General features: G+C 32.0%; 1 protein-coding gene across 1 annotated transcript in view; it reads right to left on the bottom strand.

Moving 5' to 3' along the window:
- Nucleotides 1–19: 19 nt before the first annotated feature.
- LOC113372629 (dynein heavy chain 6, axonemal-like) overlaps nt 20–26,412 on the bottom strand; it is a 37,147-nt gene continuing 10,754 nt past the window's right edge. Inside the window, 25 exon segments of the mRNA XM_026612990.1 lie at nt 20–198; nt 236–323; nt 326–416; nt 1,213–1,332; nt 1,484–1,651; nt 1,727–1,950; nt 2,014–2,241; nt 2,311–2,554; nt 2,659–2,860; nt 2,975–3,165; nt 3,237–3,488; nt 3,551–3,660; nt 3,806–3,992; nt 4,101–4,337; nt 4,409–4,525; nt 4,649–4,834; nt 4,897–5,038; nt 5,109–5,415; nt 5,511–5,685; nt 5,911–6,073; nt 7,257–7,453; nt 7,541–7,773; nt 7,861–7,966; nt 8,049–8,214; nt 8,271–8,451. Coding sequence (XP_026468775.1) covers nt 33–198; nt 236–323; nt 326–416; nt 1,213–1,332; nt 1,484–1,651; nt 1,727–1,950; nt 2,014–2,241; nt 2,311–2,554; nt 2,659–2,860; nt 2,975–3,165; nt 3,237–3,488; nt 3,551–3,660; nt 3,806–3,992; nt 4,101–4,337; nt 4,409–4,525; nt 4,649–4,834; nt 4,897–5,038; nt 5,109–5,415; nt 5,511–5,685; nt 5,911–6,073; nt 7,257–7,453; nt 7,541–7,773; nt 7,861–7,966; nt 8,049–8,214; nt 8,271–8,451 — 4,481 coding nt within the window. The 3' untranslated portion in view covers nt 20–32.

The raw sequence follows: 26,412 nt of genomic DNA, 5'->3' as shown, positions 1-26,412 counted from the left end.
TGAGCTTACATCTCCTTCTCCGTGTTTGTGTGCTATATAAACATTTTCTTGTTCCACAAATATTTGGCATAACTTTGAAATCGAATATTAGTTTGTCGATTTGGCAAACTGTGTTTTCGGGCATGAGTTTGTAAAGCACCTGTCATAAAACCTTGCGGGAAAAAGAAACCTGATAGCCAAAAACTGTTTGGGGCACCACTGAAAACCAATACTAAAATAAAAAAAATATATATACTACAACAGCAATGCAAATATGAAATTATACCTCATCATATCCAGTCGCAATTCCAAATCACGCACATAGCTTCCAAGAGTTTTTAAGGAGGATAAGATTTTGCCATCCAGAGTTGTGGAATCAAGTTGTTGAATAAATGCAGCATAAAGTCCTTCAGAACTTCTGACATGACCACAAAACCCTAAAATATAATTATTATATGAATCTGGAAATATCTACATATATTAAAATAAGTCAGGATTTCCTTCCTGACGATATAACTCCAGAACGCACAACCGATTTCGACAATTTTGCATTCGTTGGAAAGGTCTCGGGCTCCGCAAGGTTTATAGCTAAAAAAATAGTGCATGGCATCGTGCCTTAATGCAAATTGCTGGAACTTCATGCACCTTAATTAAAAATTCGAGTAATGACATAAGTGAGAATTATCAGATGTACACGCACTGAATTTCATCATTCAACCAAAAATTGCTGGAGATTTGGTGACATACCAATGATTCCGACTGGTCTTCCGTTTGACTTCAAACGATTGCAATTTCCAGTTCACCTTGCGTTCGAAATAACAAATCGCAAGGCCAATCGCTTAGTGTTTGCGGGATAAATTTCAAATAGATAATTTAGAAAATTATTGTTTTTTACATGGGCAGTTATACGTTGCCTGTTCACGAGTTGGGAAACTATCCGCTTTGTTTGTGTTAACGACAGACCAAAAAACAAAAAATGTGGTTTACCAAAGAGCACTTCAATGAAACGGATAATTTGCGGATTCACTTATATTTACTTACAATTAGAGAAGTTCAACTAAAAAACACTTCATTTTTGTAATCGAAATAAATTCATTACCGTTGTGTAATAAAATCAAATTTTTCCTTTTCAAATATAAAACAAACAAAAAATTTCTTCATCTCACGAAATCATTTGGTGGCGAAACGGAGTTCGTCGGGTTTGCTAGTAACATTATAAATGTATAAACAAACCTTAATTGCCTTCTGAAGATTACTCAAACTTGAATGAATTAGATTCAAAAGTTTATTAAATCTGTCGACTTCTTGCATCAACACAGTGGTCAACGATGGAACTCTGCCTTTTTTATCACGCTAGGAATATAAAACACCAAATTTTAATAGAAATATATATATAAATATGATATTTTTTGGGTAGAACTTGATCATGAACATAAATATCGATATTCTCAGGTTTTAGGAAAACGTATGCACAATTATATAAAAATGATCTTATTTAATTTACCACATATAAACTAAAGTGCGGACGTGCTTCTCCAACTTTTGGCAATATTCTATCCATAACTTCCTGGGCCTTACTATAGACAAAATCGTCTGTCGCTCCTGCACCAGCTCCTGCTTTAATAGGTTGTCCTTCCAGTAGTGTCATCAGCATTGCTTGTGTTTCTTTGATCTATTAAAAAAAGATAAAAGTTTAAAAAAAATATAAATATTATTAAATTAGTTTTCCCTTAAGTTGTTTTGTTACCTGGTATGCTATGTTGGCATTTTCGTGCATGCCAAAAACTTCCGGAGGCTCAACATAAGGCAACTGATTGGCAAACTCTCTAAATTCTTCCAGTTTTGTGTACTGAGGACAGTAATATATTCCGGATTCCGAATATTTATATTTTGGCACAATCGTCGGAGGTGAAAAGAATTGTTTTAGTATTACTTTCAGACAACGTTGATCCCAAGCATCTGTCACGCGACCTAAAAAAGAAAGATTGATGTAAAAATTTGATGCAATTTTTGGATAGGTTTGTTGTTTGTCACCTCCATAAGTAATCTCTCCTGTTATGTACTCCAAAGCGTCCCAGGGCACAACTCCAGGTTCAGCCTGGGAGCAAAACATTTGAAGAGTCGTCAAGGCACATTCTCTATCACTGTCGTTGAATTCGTATGTAATATTCCAACCCAAAGGCCCGAACTTCCTTCTTTCCAATATTATTGCATGGAAGAGTACTAATCCAAAAACCATGGATCGCCACTTTTGTTCCAAAGCTAAAATTCCAAGCAAGTTTCTAACATTTCTGTTTCTTGTATATAATATTATTCTATCATTCTACTTACGATTTTCTTCAAAATATTCCTCAGTCATTTCTGTCAAAGCTCGCTTCACATTGGCTCGGACTCCTTTCGGGGGCTCATTGGTGACTTTTACAGAATTCTGCAAAACGCTCACAGGAAAAGTCTTTGCCGGCATTGAGCTCAAATAAAGTCGGAAATTAGGGTGCACCGGTGGACCCACACCCAGAGCTAAATCTCGCACAATTTTTTCTAAAGCTGGCATCCACGATGTCGCTAAATGGCAATTCTGAAAGGAGAAGATGGATGCTGAATATAGTTACTGAATAACAATATTCTTGATTCATATTAATAAATTGTGTTTGAAGTATCCTTTGTAAGTATTCATTTTACCTGCAAAAAAATCCACAATCCTTCGACTCTGCCTCTATCCAACAAGGCTTCAGCAACAGGTCCTTGTCCTTGACCTAAAGATATACTTTCAAGACTGTCTTTCATATTGAGTTCAACAGCAAATCTTTGCAATTGGGCCATCGGATCAGATCCAGCACTCAGGACAAAAACCAAAGGAGTGACACTGTTCATGTCGGAATACCTAGATATGAAACAATCATTAAGTTAATAACAGTAGTAACAGCAATAAAAAACAATTGTTAACAGTAGTAAAAAATAATAGCCCTAATTCACACATTCCATTATATCCACTTACAAACTTTGCAAAGATACAGTAGGACTTTCTGTAAAAACAGCACCAAGAGTAACTCTGACATAAGAAGTTATTGCAAAAACTAATTTTTCTTCTTGAAGAGCTCGTACCAACATTAATTTTTGGAAATTATCCAGAATATCAGTCCAGTTCGTGTAACTTGCTTTTCCAGTTCCTCCGGGTATGCTTATGACCTATAGTAAAAATTTAATTAAAAATGTTATTAGCATAAGAACTACAATTATACTGCTTTGCTATTATTTACATGATAAAAGTCTCCAAGTTCGATCTCAATATTGTTCAATACATCTCTGACAACGTTTGCAAAGAATGGGAACGTTAGTTCTATATGATGAGCATTCAACCAGATGGCATCGGTCAAAGCTGGAACTTCCGGTTTTTTTGAAGGAACTGCTGATGTACCAACACTGCCACGTAACAAAAAGTCGTACCATTCCGATTTTACAAAACCAAGTTGTCTTTGTACTGCCACGGTTAGTAAGAAGCTGAACATGATCTAAGGATTTAAGGACAATGATTGAATTTGTTGAGTATAGATTGACAAAAACGTTTAAATACCTTATGTCTTTCAAATAGTCCTCTGGATACATTGATGTACATTGCCAAAATTTCTGCATCCATAAGAGTTTGTAATCTTTGCTCCAAATCATCAACTTTCGGAGTAATTTCTATGACATTATTAAATATCTAAAAACAAAAATAAATCTTTAGCTATTTAAATCCATACTAAATTTTTCTGAATCGATTTAAAATGTATTTCAAATAAAAGCCTGCCTCAAGTTAGCATAGTCAATAATGACCAAAGATCTTTACCACTGACCTGATTAAAATATTTTAAAGAAAACTGGTACATAGGGTCAACATCACCCAGTTGTGCAACCACAAAGTATAAAATAGAACCACGTGCAGCCAAAGGACGATATTTTTCTCGGGCTGTAGAAATTTTTATTTCAGTAGCTTCGGTTTCTATCAATCTTGCCGCAATTATAGCAGAAGTTTCCTTGAAATAACAAAAATGAGTAAACCAAAAGGTCACCATTAAACTTATATAATATATTCTCCAATAATCTTACTATTGAAGACTTTATTTAGAAATTATAATTATTACCTTGCTCTCATTCAAAGTCTCCACCAGCGCTTCATCATCCAAAAGACAACCTCCTGATGTAAACAACAATGTCAACACTCGATCTTCCAGATTTTGCAATTGTTGTTTGTCAGCATTTATTCGAATGATCAATTCTGATCTTTGTTGTTCCAAATCAGGACGTTCCAAACGCACCACATCTGCCAATAATTGATCTTCTAATCCAGTAGGAGTCACATTAAAGTTTATCAAAGTCACCTGATAGGATAAATGATACATGTGTAGAAGTTGATCATAATGAAATAAAATCAATGTCTAATAGTACTTACCACAATGCAAACTTCTGGTAAATAGTGAGGATTGGACAACTTGGTAGTCATATATAATTTGAATTTTCTATCGTAGTCGACATCACTATCACCAAGTCTTATCAGAACTCTGCCACTCTAAAAATAACATTTATGTCGTATGAAATATAATAGAAATATCCAAGGTCTTCAACGGGTTTCTAAGTAGAAACCAAGAATTTTAAATAATAGATTTTTTAAATAAAATATAATATTAATTACCTGTACAAATATTTGTCTATTTAATATAGGACTGAGTGTCGGATCCAAAAATTCCCCAATTTCTTCAATCAATACAGGAGCGCCAGTTCGAATAGCTGCTTCCATAATTCTCAAAAGATTAGGATCAGTTAACTTGATCACTTTTAAATTATTTGCCTTCTCCATATTACGAATCCATCTATTAGCCTTGCAAGTAGCAAAAAAGGTAGTCATAATCGTTGTACAATCGTGATTGTTATTATATTTACCTGTTCTTGTGGATCAATTAACAAAGGCCAACGACTTGCAGAAGTCAACATTATTGCATTCTCAGTAGACATAAGATCTCTAGGTAAACCATACATGTTCCACATTCTGATATCGTATGGATCTCCCAACACTTCTATAAGACTGAAAATAATTTTTTAAATATCACAAATTCTTATAACAAGTTGAGCTTTATAAAATGTCGTCATCTTACTCAAATTCTGGTGAAGATGGTACATTCAGAGCTCTGGTTTTGTCCGACCAGATTTTAACCATGTTGTCCCGATAAGCAGAACTGAATGCGCCCAAATATGCCACACATGCTGAAGCTACTAAAATATTTCCAGGCAAGGCCCAAATTTCACGGCCTAAAATTTCAACACTTTGAGCCCAACGTACTTCTTCATCAGCCAAGGCGGAGGTCAATCTACCGGCACGGGATAGCCTATTGGCACATAGTTCAATGTTTGCTTCTAAAGCTTGTTGGGCGCGGAGGCTCTCGTCCAGTTGATCTTCCAAACCTGGAAAAAAAATTAAAATTAAAAACATGGTGGACAAACTATATGTAGAACCATACATTGTGAACCAACTGTTCAACAATTTAATAATGTATTACCTTTAATATAAGCTTCAACTTCGGCAAGTTGCTGTTGCTTCTCTCTAAGAATAGCCATAACCTGGTTCAGTTCAGTTTCAGCAGCATTCAATTTCATCATCTTTGGTTCTACTATTTTATAAACTTTGGCATATTGATCAATAGCACGCACCCACATGCAAATAGATTTTGCCACCTTAAAAAAACAATGCATAATAAATATTTTATAACAAAAAATGGATAATTAGCAGAAATATTTAGACCTGTGAATGGTTAATAAAAATCAACTAAAACATATAATAAATAGAATTTTTAGATTAGAAGACTTTAACCAGACTATTTTTTTTAAAATAAAGTGCTATTGATTTTTTTAGTAAATCTGGTACCACAAGTAAATTAAGTATTCCAACTGTTACTATACCTTTGATACTTTTATGACAATTTCAGGTTTAAAATCTTTATTCAGTATGTATGGCTTCAGTTTTGTCAACGTCTTTTCTGAAATATGATTCTTGTCATATTCTTGTAGTCTTTCCAAGAAGTGAGTGTCGCCTAAAATGAATTTTGCTGTCGCCCAATCCGGCCTGAGGGTAAAAATCAATTTATTAGTTTATAATAACATTATTTTTAAAATGAATAAGTTTTTCCTAATTGTCCAATATTTCTTATAATTTGTATATTGAACTAGTGTTGTATGGCATCGTGCCTTAAGACAAATTGCTGGTACTTACCGTACCGTAACGAAATGATCGAGGAATATTAAATGTTCTCAAATAGATTATTATAAATACTGTAACGTTGTCTAATATTTAAAAGAATTATATAAACTGAATTGGAATGTTAAAATTATTTGTTTAAAGTATTTAAGTGAGCTTCAGAACTTTAGCCAGAATTAAAATTAGAATCTGAATTATTTTTGATACACAAGAAAAAATTTTTTTTTGAAAAAAAAATTTGAAACAATTTTTTTTTCCAAAAGCAATTATTTTGTTAAATCAAGCGGAAAGTTCTTTGAATCATTCAAACCAGACGCTTAGTTCTCTCAAAAACTGCCATTTTTTGTGCATTTAGCTCTGTGTCTTTGAAATGGCTGAACCTGCCTTTGCCAAAAAGTTATCAGCACATCTCCCTATCAATAGGAATCGAAAAAACAAGAAAAATGACCCGAATTTTCTATTTCGGAATGTATAACAGTATTCTCAAGAAAATATAGTAAATTTTATCTAGTTTCACCCTATCTAACAGAAAAGGGGTGGTTTCATATGAAATTTTTGAGTTATTGTACAAAAAACCAAAAAATATCCCAAGTTTTCTATTTATTGCTAAAGGATGAAATATATGAAAGGATAAAGGATGAAATATCGAATTCACAACCGTTTTGTTCAAAACTTTTATGAAAATGTAGTAAATTTTATCTAATTTTACCGTATTCAACTGAAAAATGGTGGTTCCATATGAAATTTTTGAGTTATTTGACAAAAACCAAAAAAACGTGCCGAATTTTCTATTTATTGCTAAAGAATGAAATATCGAACTTGGTTTTTGAACCATTCAAATCGGTTACTCCGTGCGCCCGAAAACGTGAACGAAAAAATGCGGACACAAAATACACACACACACATCAATTTTTTCTGAGGTATGTCAAAATGTTCAGAAACCTTCAAAACGTGAAGATATGCAAAAATTTTCATTTTCGATTTTTGGCCAAATACTATAACTACCCTACGGGAAGTTAAAAATTAGCTTTACTTCTGAGAATCTACTAACTTTTGATTTAATAGAATACAAACGGCTTCCATAACAACTTGCACAAGTTCTGGAGGTTTTACGAATACTCTCAATTCGTTGATATCATTTTTATTTAAAGATTTCAAGGCTTCTTCTGCTGCTAAGAGCGCCGGCATTGCAGTATCCAGGTCAGCCTGAGCGTCGTCGGCAATCAGTTGTGTTTCTGCTGCTTTTTCCTGAGAGAAATAAAATAATATTATTCGTGAACTTCATAAAAAATGGACCAGTCACAGAATAACCCTTATATTTGTTACAATTATTACCTGAGCTGCCGATTCGTCTTTCCGCACAACCACTCGCACTTTTTCGCCTTTAGCTTGTTCAACCGCCAATTGCTTCATTAGTTCTGCCAAAAGAACAGATTTTTCTGCAAGTTGTGGCTCCAAAAGATGCAATTCTTCTTCCATGGTGGAAACTATTTCGTTGGTTTCGTTGATTTTTCTTAAACCAGTCGCGATACGATCGCGTTTGTAACGAATTTTCTCAGTTCGCTTGCCTATAAAAATAAAATATAGAAGTAATCAATATATTTATTAACAAATAAATTATAAAATAACTAAATAATAAAAAAATATTTAATTACCAAGTAAAGTTCCATAAAGTGTAAGCAATTCTAAATAACTACTGGGTGTTGTATAGTACCGCCTTCTAGTTTCTTCATAAAACTTTTCTGAGTTGTATTCAACAGACTGAAAAATGTGGTTATTTTGTATATTGATTATTTCTATTATAATAAATAGTAATACGCCACATATTTCTTTAAAAAATTACCTTATGTATTATGACACAAATCTCTGACAATTTATTGATCAACTCCTCATCTTCTAAATATTTCAATTGCCTATGGGCAACAGATAAAAGAGCATCTTCAGGCCATGCAATATACCAATCTATAGTACAGCAATTCACCAGCGATGGGAACATACGACATCTCCGCCTGAAAACAAATAAATATTAAAAAACAATGGTTGTAATAAATATTATTTTTTATACCTGAAGGCATCACCCACGGGACTCATACAAATGACCAAATGCAAATTGGCCCTGACACGTTGGATGAAGAAATTGTAAATTGCGTCTCTGGTGGCATCGACACCAGTTTTGACCGTTGCATCTCTGCAAGCTATGATCACCTTTTCGTACTCGTCGGCTTCGAATAAGTTGGGAACCTCACCTAGTAATTGAATGTCATTTTCGATAAACTGACATTTATAACTGACAATTATTTGCGATATAGAACTTCTTTCGCAGGAGAAATCTTTATTTCTCGAGATGTACCATAATTATATTTTTCACCATACATATTGGGTCAGAAATCCACAAACATTGCTATTTGAGTTGCAACTAGTGGTGCATGGCATCGTGCCTTAAGGCAAATTGTTGAAATTTTCCGTACCAGAATTAAGTATTCGAGCAAAAAAAAACTAATAATCAATAAATATAAATCAATGATTAAAAACAATTGTCTTAAATATTTTCAAAGAGATAATTATAATTAATATATATAGGTAATTTTTTTACACACCGCACACCAACCAAACCTTGACATTTTAAAATTGTCTGAATTTTTTTTTACAGATATTATACATAAAATCATTTGATACGTATTTCAGGATTTTGCTGAAAAATTTTTTTTACGTAAATATTTACGATTGAAATATGGATTTATTGCTCAACTCCTATGAACATCCTCTGCGGTAAATTAATTATCTCCAGTTGTGCCGATCGAATAAATGTTTTTTGCAATTTTCTTAACAAGCCTTAAATATCTACAAAGGTTTTACTTACCCTTCCCACAACTTATCGATTGAACAAATCGATTGAAATAAAACATATTTTTTCTTTTTTTCTCTGCTAATAATTTTTTCTCATAATATACAGTGACGATCTTATCCCTCAAAACACTTAGAAATGTTTACATTAAAAAGAGATTCCGAATGAATCCATCTGAGGATATATTTCTTACGATTACAATAACGGATATGAAATATAAACATTTTTAAACTGAATTGTAAATTTAAAATCTAAAGTATGAAATTTTGTATATTTTTGAAATTTGTTGAACCGCATAAGTGAACTTTAACAATTAAAAATCTTGGTACTACACCCAAAAAAATTGTAACAAAACTTGTACTCATTTTTTAAATCTCTATTATATCTAACAATGTGACGTGCACGTGTCCAATGGTCGTTTTAAACCGCCAAATATCATTTTTTTACATTTTTTTGTATCTCCAAAACCGCTCCTTATCAATAGAAATCGAATATTTTTTTAATCATTCAAATCGATTGAATTGTGTTTGTCGAAATCGTCGACGAAAACTTGTATCCGAACCCAAATACACACACATGCACATCAATTTTTTCTAAAGTATGCCAAAATGTTTAGAAACCTCTGAAACGTGAAGATATGCAAAAATTTTCATTTTCGATTTTTTTGCGATTACTTTAACTTACCCTACGGGAAGTTAAAAATATTAATCAAATTATAAATAACTATTTTACCTGAATTTAGTATATTGTTAATATCTTCTAAAAATTCTTCTTTTACAATCTGCGTATCAGTAAACAAAAACACCGTAGGTTCATCAACAGCACCAGCTTTCCAATACAAGGCACGCAAATCTTCCTGGAAGGAACTGTGATCGTATCCTCGGGTCAATTCAATTTGCATACACCTGTAAAAAAATAAATGTATATTTTCGATGTATATAAGTCTGAAAGATTCTTCTTATTGATTTTACTTTTTCTATATTTGGTCTCATTCGATTCAGAATGACTTGAAACGTCGAGAAAACATAAAGTTAGCAAATCGGAATATTTTGCAAAAACAAACTTTGGGACGTTAAAAAATTAATCTACCAATTTCTTTCGACTCACTTGTATCCGTTGACGTGCGAAGCCAGCCTGGTCAGCGTCTGCCTGCCCATGCCGCTGACTCCGACCATCAGGCCGTTGCCGCGCTCTGCCCGTAGGAGGCGGGTCAGTCGCAGAGTGTGCTCGATCGCGTCGATGAAGAAGTCGATGTGGACGTCCTTACAGTAGACGATGTTGTAATCGTCCATGAAATCCTGAATGAAAATTAATAAATGTACTAAATATATTAATTTGGTTTTATTGACATTATTAGGTAAAAAATAGGGTTTGTCGGATTTCAAAAACCGTTTTTTTGGCAAAAATTATTGAATTCGAAAACCGTTTTTTTAGTGAAAAAAGTAGGTTTTCACTGTATAAATGCAAAATGGCAAATATAGCCAAATATAACAGATATAGAATGCGTTTTGATTCTTGAAATCATATCGGTTCAATAGCATTTGATATCTTATCAGTCTGCAATGGTTCCCAGAAAGGTTTTGTATATACTAATTTACATTTTTATACCAGTGTATATAGTAATTTAATATAAAATCAGTGTGACTTCTTCTCAAAGAAGTAACTTAATCTACTCAAACTTAAGAAAAAGAGTTTTGAATCCTAGAAGCCACAAATAAAAAAACAAAACACTTAGAATTATTATATCAAGCTTTTAAAACAATTAAGCATAATTTGGTCGCAAGTATGAAAGTATTTTCTATTTCAGAAAATTTTGTGACACGTCTGAGTAGCAATTCGATAGATGTTCTCAGTTTTTTTAAATCATATTTTTATAAACAAAAAAACAGGTAAAATGTTCAGAATTAATTAATTAAAATTGCTTCGAACAGACAATACCCGAGTTTAGCTTAATTGTTTTTAAACTCAAAATTTATATTAACAAGTATGTATCAACATGTATCTAATATTAATTTAAAGAATGTTTTTTATTTAAAAATGTAATATTTTATTTATTCGAAAACTTTCCTTTCACTATCATAAAAATATTTTCATTCTTTTATTGAAAATGATGCATGAATAACGAATAATTATTTTCAAAGTTATTTAATCAAGATAAACTATTATTTTTTAGTTCTACTAATTAAAATTAAAATAATTTTGCTTACTGTCATAAAATTGAACAATAAATAAATTCAGTGAAATACTGCTCTAAATAACATTACAATTACAGAATATTCGAGCAAAAAATTATTTTCTATATAAAATTTGAAAACCGGCTAAAACCGTTTTTTTTTTGTAAAATTGAAATTCGAAAACCGGTTTTGTGAAATGTCGGTTTTTATATAAACCCTAGTAAAAAAGCATCAGCAGTTTTCATCACTCTCAAAAGTTAGAAACCTTACCAAATTTTTACTTAAGTGGTTGAAAAGTTACAAAAACTATTTTATAAGTACGTACTGTCAATATATTCCGCAATTTATCCAGATTCGTAATTTCTTCATAAATCCTCTCCTCTCTAGCCTTGCCAGGATACATAAAGTCTCCATAAAGCAAAAGTTCTCCAGGTTTCAAAACTGGAGTATCCAAAAACCGAGTACAAACTTCGCGCATCAAACTATGGAAATAAGTTTTATCTTCATCATTTATTAGACGGTCATGGAAAACCTGAAATAAATATAAAATATATAAGAGCTCAATAATAGACTGTTACTTCTTTAACTTCTTATTATTTCTTATAATTACCCTTAAACATTCATGGTAGAACAATCGATTCATCTGAGGCTGATCTCGTATAGTATCGCTATTGGCTTGTAAAATTCCCTGAACGCATTTCGATAAATCTCTCAAATTGAATACATAATGAGATTTTGCAGGGGTAGGCAACAATTCTTCTGCTATGCGTTCGTATATGACGACTGCAGCTGCAACCAGAGGCTCTGCTAATTCTCTTATGGGTACTGTGAAGTCTGCGAAGAATCCTTTCAGAATGGACTAGAAGAAAAAAAAAACATGATAAAATCAATATTTATAATTTAATAGTTTTTGTCAAACCAAAATTGCTTTTAATAATTATTTTTATATAATTTCATCACTCACGTAAAAAATGACTTTTAGGGAAATTTCTTGAGGAGGAGGAATCAGCAGCATACTAAAATGTCGGACAAATCGAGGAGTCAATGGATTTCTTCCACCACCAGGAGGAGCACATGCGCAAGATATCACCACATCAACGATATCTTTCCAAAACATTTTTTCACGATCGTACAAACCGCCAAAGTCCAGAATTTGCCTAAGAAAATTGAAGCCAGTTAGGTGAAAGAGTGCTTCCATATAATTTACTTATTTCAAAAATCTAACTTTCTGGGTCCAAACTATTCTATATTATATATATATTCAATATTCTATATATATATATATATATATATATATATATATATAATTTATAAATTATCAAACCTGAGTAATTCTATGGGTGGTTGAGCACCGTATATTTCCAACTTAGGCATGTTTACATCGTCCACAAAAATTATAACATATTTTCCAATGGGTGCTCCAATTTGCGTCCTTCTTCTTTTCTCCATCCTGAGTTCCAACATTTCTTGGGTACGAAAACTGCTCGTCTGAGCTGAGAAATTCAATATAGCTGGTATGGCATTAGATTCTTCATTCAATTTGTTTAAAACCTAAAAATAATAAAAATTAAATAATAATAAAAACCTAAGTCAAAGTTACAAGAAAAGTGGTAGCTAAATTTTGGCTTGACTACTAATCTGTTTTTGTATTTACCTCTCGAGCAATAACTGATTTCCCTACTCCAGTATCCCCAGTAAACATTACGGGCCTTCTGGCTTCTAACAAAAGTGCAGCAACATGTCCAAATCTGGCAGTATCTATTGTGGGCACAAGCATTTCGAAAAACTTTACCTCAGCATTATACTCAAACTCGTCTACTATTAAATCCCAGTCGCATAATTTGCGGATTTTGGGATCCATGAAAACTGTCCAAAGATCAACATCAGGAGGTAGACTAAAAAGGCAATAAGTAAAACAAAAATCAATTAGTTTTTCATTATTATAGAACTAACTATGCTTCCGGTACAGCTTGGAATGTTTCCTTCACAAGGTCTTGCAGCTTTTCTCGTGAATCTTGTAGCAGATTACCACCAACTGACCACAAAGCTGCCCAAATAAAAATTTGGCAGACATAAGTCCTAGCCTTAGATTTGTCTCCAGCAGCTACTCCCAGACCTTGACCAGGTCCTGCTTGCTTTAGCAAAGTCTCGATGAGAGAACATAACATTGTGATTTTGCTGATATCAACCTGAAAAAATAAGACTTATTAAAACTATCTGTATAAAATTTAATACAGCAAAATTTGTTTTAACCTGATGAATTGAATACGCGCCATGTTTTCTCACATACTGCATTATCGGAGGCAAGAACTTTGTGAAGAGCCCCATCAAAAATTTCATATGCTCAGGCAGAAGAGCGTTTGATGGCAATCTTTGTGACCAAGACTTAACATAAGGTAGCCATCCAAGATTTTCAGGATCTATATAAACCATTCCACATCTCGAGACTGTAGCTGGAGATGCCTACATAAAATTGTTTATATCAAAATATTGCATCACTTGAAGTAATATCTGGTTTACCTGAGACAAATCCATAACTTCAAACACCATGTGGACCCAAGGCGTTAATTTTATTCTTTCAGAGTTTGCCAAACACAACATTTTATTATCGTCCAAAACGGTGTTCAGATTTTCAATCCATACTGCATCTACTGGACCATCGTTAATGATCCATTGATGAGCTTCTTCAGTGCTGGAACAAGCTTGTCGGACAGCAATTCCTATCCAACATAGCTAAATAAATATCTTATATCCATGTAATTGATTAATGTATTGGTACAGACTAAATTTATAATTTAATTTATTGTTGAGCCTACTTACCCATGAGCCCATCTTTCCACTCCAGAGTCATAGAATTGACTTCACCATACAACTCTGAGATGTGTATAGCTTTTGGATTCATCGTAAATTTATTAACAGGTCTGTAATATGGATCTGGTTCTTCCCAATCATATAATCTTGTAAGAGCATTTCCCAAAGCATGCAGAACTGTCGTTTTGCCACCACCTAATATTAATAAATAAAAAATACTCAATCTGCAGCAGAAAAAATTAAAAGTTTTATTTTCATCAAAAAGTAGTTCTCATAATCAGTGCTGTAGAATTTAAGATAGACATTATGTTTTTCACTATTACTCTTTTTTCTGTGAATTTACCTGTAGGTCCAACAAGCATAACACCCCAACGTACTACCATAGTTTCATGCAATTGGATTATTTTCAGAATGATACATTCTTCTGGTTGGAAACCATTTTCAGTCAACACTTCGACTAAAATTTAAATTCAAATAGTTATTGATAAGATAGAAAAATATGTTTAGTGAAATAATAGACTTTAACTTTAATTTTGTTACCTATTGCTTTGAAGAGACTTCCGTGTTCCTGCACCGGCAATTCTAAACCAGGGAACAGATCGCTCAAAATTCCTTTGAACAACTCTGCATCATCAGCCAAGAATTTTGGTAAATTGGTATCTCTCAGAGCGCAAATTAAGGTGACATCCTCTCTTTGGTCGGGATTGGCTCTCTTTAATGCACCTGCCATTACCTATTAATTGTAATAAAAATAATTGTATTTAGAAGTCAAATTGCACAAAGCCCAGTTCGAATCTCTATCCAAAAACTTACTAACACACTCTTGACTGCTCTCATACCAAAATCATAATGGTCTTGTATTGAAAGCTGCTCACTGCACAATTTGTACATTTGCACCATTTTTTGTGCTAGGGGTTTCGAGGCTTCAAATCCTTCAGAATACAATATAACTTCTGCAATCAAGGCGTAGTCAGGAACCATCATAGCCATTGGACGGAACAAGGCCTAAATTAAAAACAGATCATTCTTTAATCAATATATGGTAAAATAATTGTTATATGAGAAAACAAATAACAAATACTAATATTTATATATTTACTTTTAAATTATCCGGCAACTCCGTTCTTCCTGCATATCCTGGGTTCATGGTGATGAAAGCAGCACAAGATCGAACCAACTTAATCTCCCTTCCTTCAAACATAAATCTGGTCACACCAGCTACTTTTTGCATTTCTTATGGTAACAAGTTGTTGAGCAATTACAGACAATACTTCTATATCAATTCGATTGAATTCATCAAAACAGCACCATGCTCCTGACTGTGCTAAACCACTGAAGAAACGTCCCATCATTTTGTAATCCAATCCTTAAAAATATATATAGAACTTGGTGAATAGACTATACTATTTAACATCTAATCTATATTTATGGATTTATGTTTACCCTCAGAACAGTTGAAAACAACGCACTGAACCGCCAAAGCCTTAGCCAAATCTTTAGTAGTCTCAGTTTTTCCAGTTCCAGCTGGTCCAGCAGGTGCTCCACCTAAATCCATCTGTAGGGCTCCCATCAGACATAAATAACATCGATCAGTCAAAGGTGTTATCACAAGTACACCACCTGCACCCAAATATTCATAACTGTATGGAAGGCAAGCACTGGACATTCTGGCTTCAATGGTCTCCGTTTGAGTTAACCAGTAATAGCGCATCATTTTGAGCCATTCGAAATCATTTCTAGGAAATAAAAAATATTTTCAGCATATTTGAGCATGAAGAATAATTTGATCCAATAATACTTACGCTGATGCCACTCTATGCTTCACCATGTTTGATATATTATCTCTGGCATGTACATCAATGGTGATGAGGGCACACAGAATTTTTCTTAATAACTTGGATATGTCTGTTCTAGCAAGTGCTGCCATAGATGTTAATTGATCAATATTTGTTTGTTCGAATAATTGCATTAATTTAACTCTATCTCCAGTAGATTCTAAAACTCTGTGGACGTGTCTAGCCCACATTGTTTGGGATACTATCAACACAATCTGCACAAGATGAGAAAAACTAATATTTATGAAAGATAGTTCAATATTAAATATAAAATTTTGATTAAAGCAAAAATTAATTATTTTCACCTGATTCGGATGCATCGTTAGCCACTCCATTCTTTCCCTGGCATCATAATCAATATAGGCTGCCTTCATTCTGCGTTTCAAACTTGCAAACATAAATTCTTCCACCTTACCAAGCCAATCCTCGACACTTCCTCTAGCTTTCAGTCCCTATATCATCATCACAGTATATCAATTAAAATACACATAAATGTGCAACTTGTAGTCAAGTTCATGAGTCCAAATCAACATTTGGTCATTGTTACCCTGTATATTTGCAAATTGTGTAAGTGTGCAACTATTTCTTATGTTTACCTTTCCAAGTGGTACTCGTTCTTCTTCTGGTGATATCATAGCAATGATATCAGTGGTCAAAACTTGAGCTGCTGCTGCAGGATCTTCTCCTTCTTCTGCTGCTTTCGAACCAAACTCCAATTTTGCAATTGCATCAAAGCATTTACGCAAATGTGGTTGAACAGCGTGAGGATTCTTGGTTTGAGCAAGAATTTCCAATAATTCGTCATTGGATAAAAAGTAGAACCTCGGGAATGCTACACGTTTCACCTGAAAAATAACAGAATTTAAAAAAAAATCAGGGTACTAGAAAGATATCAAAGTTAATAAGATTACCTCTAAGTATGCTTCTAAACATCTAGTAATGATATCCAGCAATTGATTATTTTTCTTAAAAGTTTCCAAAACACCTGGACTGGTCATCGCTGGCATTGCCAAAGGTGTCTAAAATCAATATGCCATTTATTATATATTTTATCGTTTACCCATAGAATATTTGATAACACCTTTTGAGTTCTTCTCATAATTTCTTTCCACGACTTGTCAACTATAATGAACAACTTAGCTTCCTTCGGTAATTGTCTTTGAATATCAGGGGCCGAAAATATAGCCTCCAGGTAAAGCCAACTTTGTTGGCATGTGTACCACTCGTCTAAGGTTCTAGAAAATAGATCCAAAGCACGCATCCACTCATCTACTCTTGGTTTTATGGGTCCTACATGTCTAGAAGCAGCAATTGTGTTGATATTTATGTTGCTTTCGTCTATAATTAGTTGAAGCTGAAAGACAACAAAATTTAGGTAAAACTTCCAAATGCAAAATAAATTATTTAAAATAATATTTTTATCGTTACCTCGTCCAAACCTGCCAGAATAAATACATCCTTGCTGTCTTTATGAGGCACAACAGACAATTCTGTCTCTTTCCAAGCATTCTCAACCTTTTTCAATAGCATTTCCAAACCAGCCTCTGAACTGGCTTGTCCTGATATTTCCATAAGTTCATCAGGTTTTTCAAAACAACCGGCATCATCTAACATGCGCAAGGTGAGTAACTCTTCTGGTGGAAATTTGCGCTCCAAAATTGTTTCTATGCTCAGCCAGTGACGCTAAATAGTAAAAATTAATAATAAATAAAAATTATAAAGTATAGAAAATGTAAACTGTTTACCGTTTTCAAATTCGGATTTCTCAAATATCCAATCACAGGCAACTTTTCCTTAAAAGTCTCTACTTCATATTTCAAAACAGGCACCAATTTATTAGAAGGCAGACCTTTCTCCAATTGAGTCACGTTTTTCAACATCTTAATCGTTTCCACACTTATTTCTTCGGAATCAAGTTCGTCAAAATCACAATTGTACCATTTATCCATCATTGCATTCCAAGCCTCCAAACTATCCCAGAGAAGTATCCTTAATTTTATTGCTAAAGCAACATCATCCAGCTGATCAAATCTGAAGATTTCCACCTAAAACCGTATTATAGATCCATATAATAAATGATGGTTGAATAATTCAATTACAACTTACCTTAAATGCTTTCTGGTAGTTTTTGATATCAACAGCTTGTTGTTGGAGTTTCTCCATATCGGTCTGCAATTTTTCCAAAAAGTCTCTGACATCTTGTGGATTTGTATCCCTTTCAATAAGCCAAGGCTGCAGTGCCAAAAGCTGGATTTGGTCCAATTCTCCTATAAGAGCTTTTATATCTTGACCGACAGATGTATTAAACATTTCTGTCAACTGTTCACGACTTTCATTCTTGAGGGTGATCATACTTTTAACAAACTCTAAACAAATATAAAAAGTTGTTAAATAATATTTATATTATAAAAATTTATATAAAATTACCTAATTCCCTTCTTGATTGAGTGAATCTGTTTTCAAGTTCTTCATCCAAAGCAACATCTAAATCCTTCATGATGCCATAGAGTTCAACAGTGTAATCCATCATTTTTTCTAATTCTTCACATTTGGCAGTTGCTCCATCAAGGCAATTAAGATATTGGACAAAGTCATGGGTTTCTTCAGGAATCTTATCCAATTCGTATGACAAATCCATGCATCCTTGCATTATGTTTTCAGAATACTCGTTTGCAATCCTAAATTAATTAGACATAAATTAGGGTATAAAGTCTACTTTTTAACTTCCAGTAGGGCAAGTTATAGTAATCGCAAAAAAATGGAAAATGAAAATTTTTAAATATCTTTACGTTTCAAAGGTTTCAGAATATTTTGGCATACCTTAGAAAACATTGATGTATGTGTGTGTGTGCGGATACAAATTTTCGTCGACGATTTCGGGAACACCGATCAACCGATTTTAATAATTCAAAAAACATTTTACTTATATATATATATTGACGAAATGAACAACTGGTAAAATTTTTGGGAAGGCAGGTCCAGCGATTATAGACTCTCAATAAAAATAACTTAAAAAATGTTATTTGGCGGTCAACAATGTTTTTTGGACATATGTACATCACATTATCAGATATTTTATAGAGATTTTGATATTGTGTACACATTTTGTATGAATTTTTTTGGGTTCCGTACCAAGATTTTTAATTTTGAAGTTTATTTTTATGGTTTAAACAAATGTCCTCGACATTTTCGATAATATGGAATAACCGATTCATAAAATTGAAAAATCATTCGGTTCATACAGTTTTTGAGAGAACAGATCATCCGATTAGATTAATTCAAAAAACATTTTGCTTCAGTAGACGATGTGCAAAAAATGCATTCACAAAAAATGTAATAATTCTGAAAATTAAAAAAAAAATCAAAAAAATTCAAAGTTTCAAAAAATTCAAAGTTTCAAAAAATTCAAATTTTCAAAATTTTTCATCATTTTCAGAAAAAAACTAAATTTTGAGAAATTTAGAAAAAAATGATTTCTTATAAAAATTTGAGAATATTTCAATAATTTCAAAAAAAAATCGAATATTTTCAAAAATTTGCAAACTCTCAAAATATTCTAAAAAAATTTCAAAATTTTGAAAAAATTTCTAAATTATCAACAAATTTCTAAATTATCAAAAAAATCTAATTTAAAAAAAAAGTACTCCTGTAAACGTACACATAAATTGTTCCAAAAATACGCTCGTCGCCCAATTTAAAAAACACTTATAAGTTTACAGTATGTTATAAATAATCTACTTGAAATTATTCAAAACAATTATTGATTATTTTCATTCCTCGAATGTTTAATTACGGTACGGGAAGTTCCAGCAATTTGCCTTAAGACACAATTCCATGCCCCCCCTCCACTAGTTTAATTTTTTTTAACTTACAAAGGCAAAGTGTAGGTTTCCTCCGTCAAAATACTCATGGGAACTGGCAAAATTGTATCCCTCATTCGATTTTGCTTCAGAAGAAATAATCCTAAATGTTGAGCAGGAAGTATTCTTTGAACAAAGTCTATTGTTTTCTTGAGACGTTCCATTATTCGCCGATGTTCTTTCAAATCTAAAATAAAAATAGAGTTAAATGCTAAAAAATATGGACACATTTGAACCAAAATTTCTAAACTTTTCCATCATACCTCTGCACTGTTTTAATTCATCACGATCAATTGTAAGATCTTCCTTGTACTGTAACCGCATATCTTCGAATCTCTCAAGATATTTGAAAGTATTATTAAAACTCATGTCCAATAATTTAAAAAACTGTCCTCTCAAATTTTGGTAAGTATCCTCACTCTGTAAAATTTCCTTCACATCTGGTGCACGACCATATACTCTTTCCTGTTTTTTGCCTAAAATAGTCGGCCTGAAAGTGATAAATGATTGATGGTAAATTTTTAAAATATTTTAAAAATAAACTACTTACTCTGTGAAAGGAAGATAGAATGGATCTGATAAAAGTGGTTTGAACTTGAAAACTGATCCTTCCCACATTTCTATAAGTTCACAGAACGTGGACATGACAATTGTTTTTCGGGGATCTAAGCAAATTTCATCTTCAGTGATGTTGATGAAGAATACAAACATTGGATTCTGAAAAGAATAAAATATTTCTCCTTCGGGAAGTTTGTAATGCATGTTTAATATATTTTATAAAAACTGCAATTTAGTGTGCCAAGATATATTTTTTAACTTCCCGAAGGAGAAGTTTATGTTATCATCAAAAATCCGAATTGCTAATTTTATGTTTTCTCGACGTTTCAAGCCATTCTGAATCGAATGAGACCAAATTTGGAAAAAGTACGTGTGTGTGTGCGTGTATGTGAACAGATTTTTTGCCGTAAATCAACGTTTTCTCGAAAACGGCTGGACCGATTTCAAAAATTTAAAAGCCACTCGATGTATCTCGATGAGGACTATAGTTTGTCAGTTTTGTGCGACGATCGGCCATGCCGTTTCTTTATAAAAGTGAAAAAAATTTCGTCTACGTTTTATCCCGCAATTCTGAATCGATTTTGAAAATTCAAAAACCGTTCGAAAGATTGGTTGGGAATCGTGCTGATTAGTTTTTGGTAGAGATCGGCCGGGCCGTTTTCTTGTAATAAAGTTTTTTTTTAAAAAAAAATTCGACGATTTTTATGATTATTTTTTTGACGGTAGATTAGATACCATAGTCTTCTAGATCATACTAAAATATAACGACAACTGGTTTAGCTTTAAAAATTCGACAAAGTTTGCAAAAATTAGTATGGTTTTTTTGGCATTTGTCAAAATTAGAACTTTCATCGACGTTTGCTCAAAAACGCCTGAACCGATTTCAGATATTTAAAAAAGCATTTGATGTATCTCGATGAGGATTATTGTTTCTCAGTTTTGTGCGACGATCGGCCGAGACGTTTCTTTGTAATTTGGAAAAAAGTGTTAAACCTTTTGTCCACATTTAAGCTCATACTACCGAACCGATTTTAAAAAATCAAAAACTGTTCGAAAGATATTAGTTGGGAATGGTACTGATTAGTTTTAGGTGAAAATCTACCGAGCCGTTTTCTTGAAATTAACTAAATTAAATAAAATAAATTAAATGTTGAAAAAATATTTGGGCCGATTTTTATGGAACTTTTAGATGATTTAGTTGGTATAACGATAGTGAACTTGGTCTTGAACGTAGTAAACCATTAAAGTCCTACGACTAGTTCAATTATAATTATTGATTAATTAAAATTATTGATTTTTGAAAATTTTTCTTTTAGAAAATACTCCGACCGGGTTAACGTGTTCGTTCGTTTTCAATGATGTGTAATTAATTTCACTCGGAATACTTTTAATCACTCATAAATTAATTTATTTTTTTGATTAAGTCGATTATTTACACATTTCGGGAAGTTCATGAAACTTGTCTCAAGGCAAAATACCAATACCAACTAGTTTAATATCGATTTATCAAGTACAAACTTGTGGCGATTTAGACAGACGTTTCTTCTCAAGAACTGCATCTGGGCTATTTCCTTCCAAGGCTTCAGTACTAGGACCTAATGCCATTTGTTCCTCAAATGCGATCACCATTGTGCGAAATGACCAAAACATCAGATGGTACATCATGGATATCATGAAATAGTCAACGTATCCTAGAAATCTACAGTGGAATTTTTTTAGTTTTATGTAGACCAAATTTCAACAAATTTTTATTACCTTGCTAATCTTCCACAATATTTTCTTTTATTTGCACGTTGCGTAAAACTCATGACTTGGCCTTCTCCGGAGGTTTTATGTTTTCTTCTTTTCTTTAAATTGGTGTCAGAAGCTGGTGCAAAATTTCTATCGTCGGTGTAAAAACCACGAGCTAGTAAGGACGCGTGCATGGCTTCGTCTACAAGAGTCATGGAATCTTCACGAATAGTGACCAGCTCATTGCTTATGTACTCGAATTTTCCTAACTAGAAAAAAAAGAAAACAATTAGTTGAATTTAACTAAAAAAAATTTTGGACCATGTAATGATTTTGTACATATTGATATTGTAATGGATCGAATCTAATAAATTTCATAAAATTTGTAAATCGTTTTTCACCTGATCCTCGATGAAGTAGAAAAAAGGAATATTTTCTATATAAGTCATGTCCACAAAAGAGTCATTTGTAAGATTGAATAATCGTTTTCTTAAAGCAAGAATCGCTTTTGCTAAATGTACATCGAGAATATATAAAGAATTTTGTAAGGCTGCCTGCGCTCCTTTATATTTCCTCCATGACAAACCAGTTTTCCAAACATGGAACCCTTTCCACAGACGAAACTTGTAAAAAGTTGGAATCTGTTGACAAAATAGATTGATAATAGAAATATATATATATATAAAAGGTAACTTTACAATTACTTATTGAGTAATGAAACAAAAAATTATTTACCGTGGAGACTTTTTTAAATCGCACATAATTTTCCTCCCATTTTTCGAGAGGAGTAAATAGGGCTTCGTATCTTGCAAATTGTGTTATTCCATGTCTTGAGGCTGTTGTTATATTAACACCATCGGTCTCCTGATATGTAACTTCTCTGCAAATCAAATTCAATCATTAGTTGTAATGAAAATGTTCTTTTGAGAATTAATATGTTGCAGCCCACACAAGGCCATTTTTACTAGAATTTTAAATCCTTAAGTGGAAATCTGATATCATACTGCTTGAAATCAAGTTTGGCCATAAATCCTAATACTTTCAAGTAATTTTTTAAATTATCACCTGAAACAATAAGGATCAAAAAACTCAGACGACTTCGGAACTGCATATCCTAGATAAACAAAACTATCATCAGTTTTTTTCTTCATTCTCTGCAAAAGTTCCATGTGATCAGGAATATCAGGTGGCTTGTGTTTTTTAACTGTAATTAAGATAAAAATAAAAATATTAATAAACAAGCATTAGATATTAAACATATCAAAGCAAAGTGCATCTAAAAAAATTCCATTATGTAAGTAATGTGTACAAATCAATCAACTTTTTAATCGTATCTTAATCAAATTACAAAATCATACCAGTTAAAAAACCAATTTCCTTTCACGTGGTCTATATGAAAACATTATCATAATCGATTTAAGATTATTATCTAATCAATAAACACTGATAATATTTTTGTCAAAATAACAATTACGTTAGTCAGTTTTAAAGTATTCTAAGAACATCAATAAACATGAATTTATTTTGATAAAATTTTATATCATTTCAGTACTTGCAAATTTCAAGTACTTCTCTAAAAATCATTTAATTTGCTATATTGTACATTTAACGTCATTAGAAGTTCATGATAAATCTGATTTACCAAATTCATGTTTTTTCAGGGGTTCACGTCATTCTGAAGTATATGAGCCAAAATTTGACCTTTCGCCAATTCTTTTTTTCAGAAACAGTTACACCTTATTATTTCTTACCCTAAAAACCGGATTCACCAATTTAATGTTTTTTCAAAGTTTCGAAACATTCTGAATCGTTTGACCCCAAATTTAGAAAAAAGTACGAGCTTAAATTTGACCTTTCGCCAATTCTTTTTTTCAGAAACGGTTACACTTTATTATTTCTTTCCCTAATAGTCTGATTTACTAATTTCATGCTATCTCCACGTTTCAAGTCATTCTGAGATGTTTGACCCCAAATTTAGAAAAAAAGTATGTGAGCTAAAATTTGACCTTATGCCATTTTTTTCAGAAACAATTATACCTTATTATTTCTTACCCTTAAAATCTTATTTACTAATTTTATGTTATCTCCACGTTTCAATTCATTCTGAGCCGTTTGACCCCAAATTGAGAAAAAAGTATATAAGCCAAAATTAGACCTTTCGCCATTTTTTTTTTCAGAAACGGTTACACTTTATTATTGCTCACCCTAAAAATCTGATTTACTAATTTCTTGTAATCTTCACGTTTCAATTCTGAATCATTTGACCCCAAATTTAAAAAATAAATATGTCAGCCAAAATTTGACCTTTTATCAATTCTTTTTTTCAGTAACGGTTGCACCTTATTATTTCATACCCATTCTGAATCGTTTGACCCTAAGTTTAGAAAAATGTATATGAGCCAAAATTTGACCTTTAATCAACTCTTTTTTTTAGAAACGGTTACACCATATTATTTCCTACCCTCAGAACTAAAAATAATATAATATTATTAAATATGCACAAATATTACAATTGATCTTACTTAAAATTTTCCGTCCAGGATCATGATGATGGTCATGTTTCGGTTTGTGTTTCTTCAGAGGAGATTTCAGTACTAAAAATAATTACATGATTATAATTATTTATGAAAAATAATATAATATGACTGTTAATAATAAATATATGTAAATTTGATTACATTTATCATAATGTGTTTTTTTTAACTTTAAACAAATTTCCAATATTATAAAATTATACTATTATTATTTTTATACACTAAAATTAAAGAAATATCGAATAGTGTGGATAATTGCTAGTACCTAACCGCACTTTGCATTTCAACAAATGAATATTTACATAGATTGCTCTCTACAAGCTAAACCGTAAAAGATATGAAAAAACTTTATTCGTACGAAAGATGCAGAAAAAAATTACGAATAAAATGATATATAAATGGTTAGGTGTGTTCATATAATTTTCTCGAGATTTTCCAGTTTTCCTTAAATTTTTCAATTGCAACTTGTCTGTAGGCCACACCGTGGTGAATTCAAAGTTGCGATATATGAAAAAAAAAACTAAGAATTTTAAGATCTTCCTAACGATGTATAATACTTTATATGTTTTCTTTACAAAAGCATCAAAATAAAAACAGGACTTGATAAATATGCCTTTAAATTTGATTGAAAATGCAAAAAAGATTGCATTCTAAAATTTATAAAAAAACCTGTAGATTTATTAAAACCGACTGTAGTTTCAGTAACTAATTATTATTTAAAAATACTAAAATATATGGTTTGTCAAATATATTTATATTAAAACCTGGTTGCTCTTTCCGAAGAAGTGGACGCTTAGTTGATATCATTCGTTGATGGTAATCAAAACCTGTCTGTGGAAAAAAAATCATAGAATATTATAAAAAATATTATAACACACAAATAAACTTTACAAAATATGTGGCTAATGCAATGAATGAAATATAATCAAGTCGCACTTAATATTTAATAAAATTATTTCTGTAACTGACATTGTTTAACAAAAAAAAATACAGTTGTACCTAAATAGATTTTCACCAGACTAGTGAGCCGACAATAAAATATCATAATATTATAAATAAGTGCAAAGTAATATTTAACTAAATTATTAAGTTATTTATGTAGTTAGAAATAATAAAAATATTTTATTTACCAGTGGTTCATCTATTTTAATTTTGCGATCAATAATTTGCAGAAGGTTTTTATGAGGAACATGAAGCGGAGACTCCACATCATGACCACCTGCAATAATAATAAAAATCAAAAGGTTTTTTATATTTTTATAAACAAACAGAACTATTATATGATCTATTGTTATGTTGTTACGTAATTCCTAAAAACAAAAAAATATTAGCAACCCATTGGTTGTCTGTTTGTTCTCAGAAGAAACTTTTACCTTACATACATGTGTGATGATTGTCCTGAAAGGCTAATTTTGTTCTAGATATAATAAAATGGTAATAAAATATGTTTCTCACCTGGATACTTAACTCTCTCGCGAGTTGTAAGACGATCGATCATATTATTAGCCATTTCGACATCAGTCTTAGGATGTGAATTTCTTTTGACATATTCTTTTTCCACAGCAGTAGATTTCGATAAAATTTCGCTAAGACGTTTCTGTTTTCTCATAATACTTGCTGCTGTCAGCTTTGGCTTTGTGTCTTGCGTGTCTACAGTAGACCTAAAAAAAAGAAAAAATAGTGTAAATATTTTTTAACCTACATAGGCCAAGTTGTAGTAATCGCAAAAAATCGAAATTAAAAATTTTTGCATATCATCACGTTTTGAAGGTTTCTGAACATTTCAATTTCGAATTTTCAATTTTTCTATATTTTAAATTAAATTTTAAAATTTTAAATCAATATCTTAAATAGTTTTT

Source organism: Ctenocephalides felis, unplaced genomic scaffold, assembly GCF_003426905.1.
Source record: "Ctenocephalides felis isolate EL2017-DRISC unplaced genomic scaffold, ASM342690v1 CF-g0.4_SCAFFOLD_00845, whole genome shotgun sequence".
NCBI lineage: Eukaryota > Metazoa > Arthropoda > Insecta > Siphonaptera > Pulicidae > Ctenocephalides > Ctenocephalides felis.
Note: the sequence above shows the minus strand (reverse complement) of the source record. Positions and strands in the feature narration are given on the sequence as shown.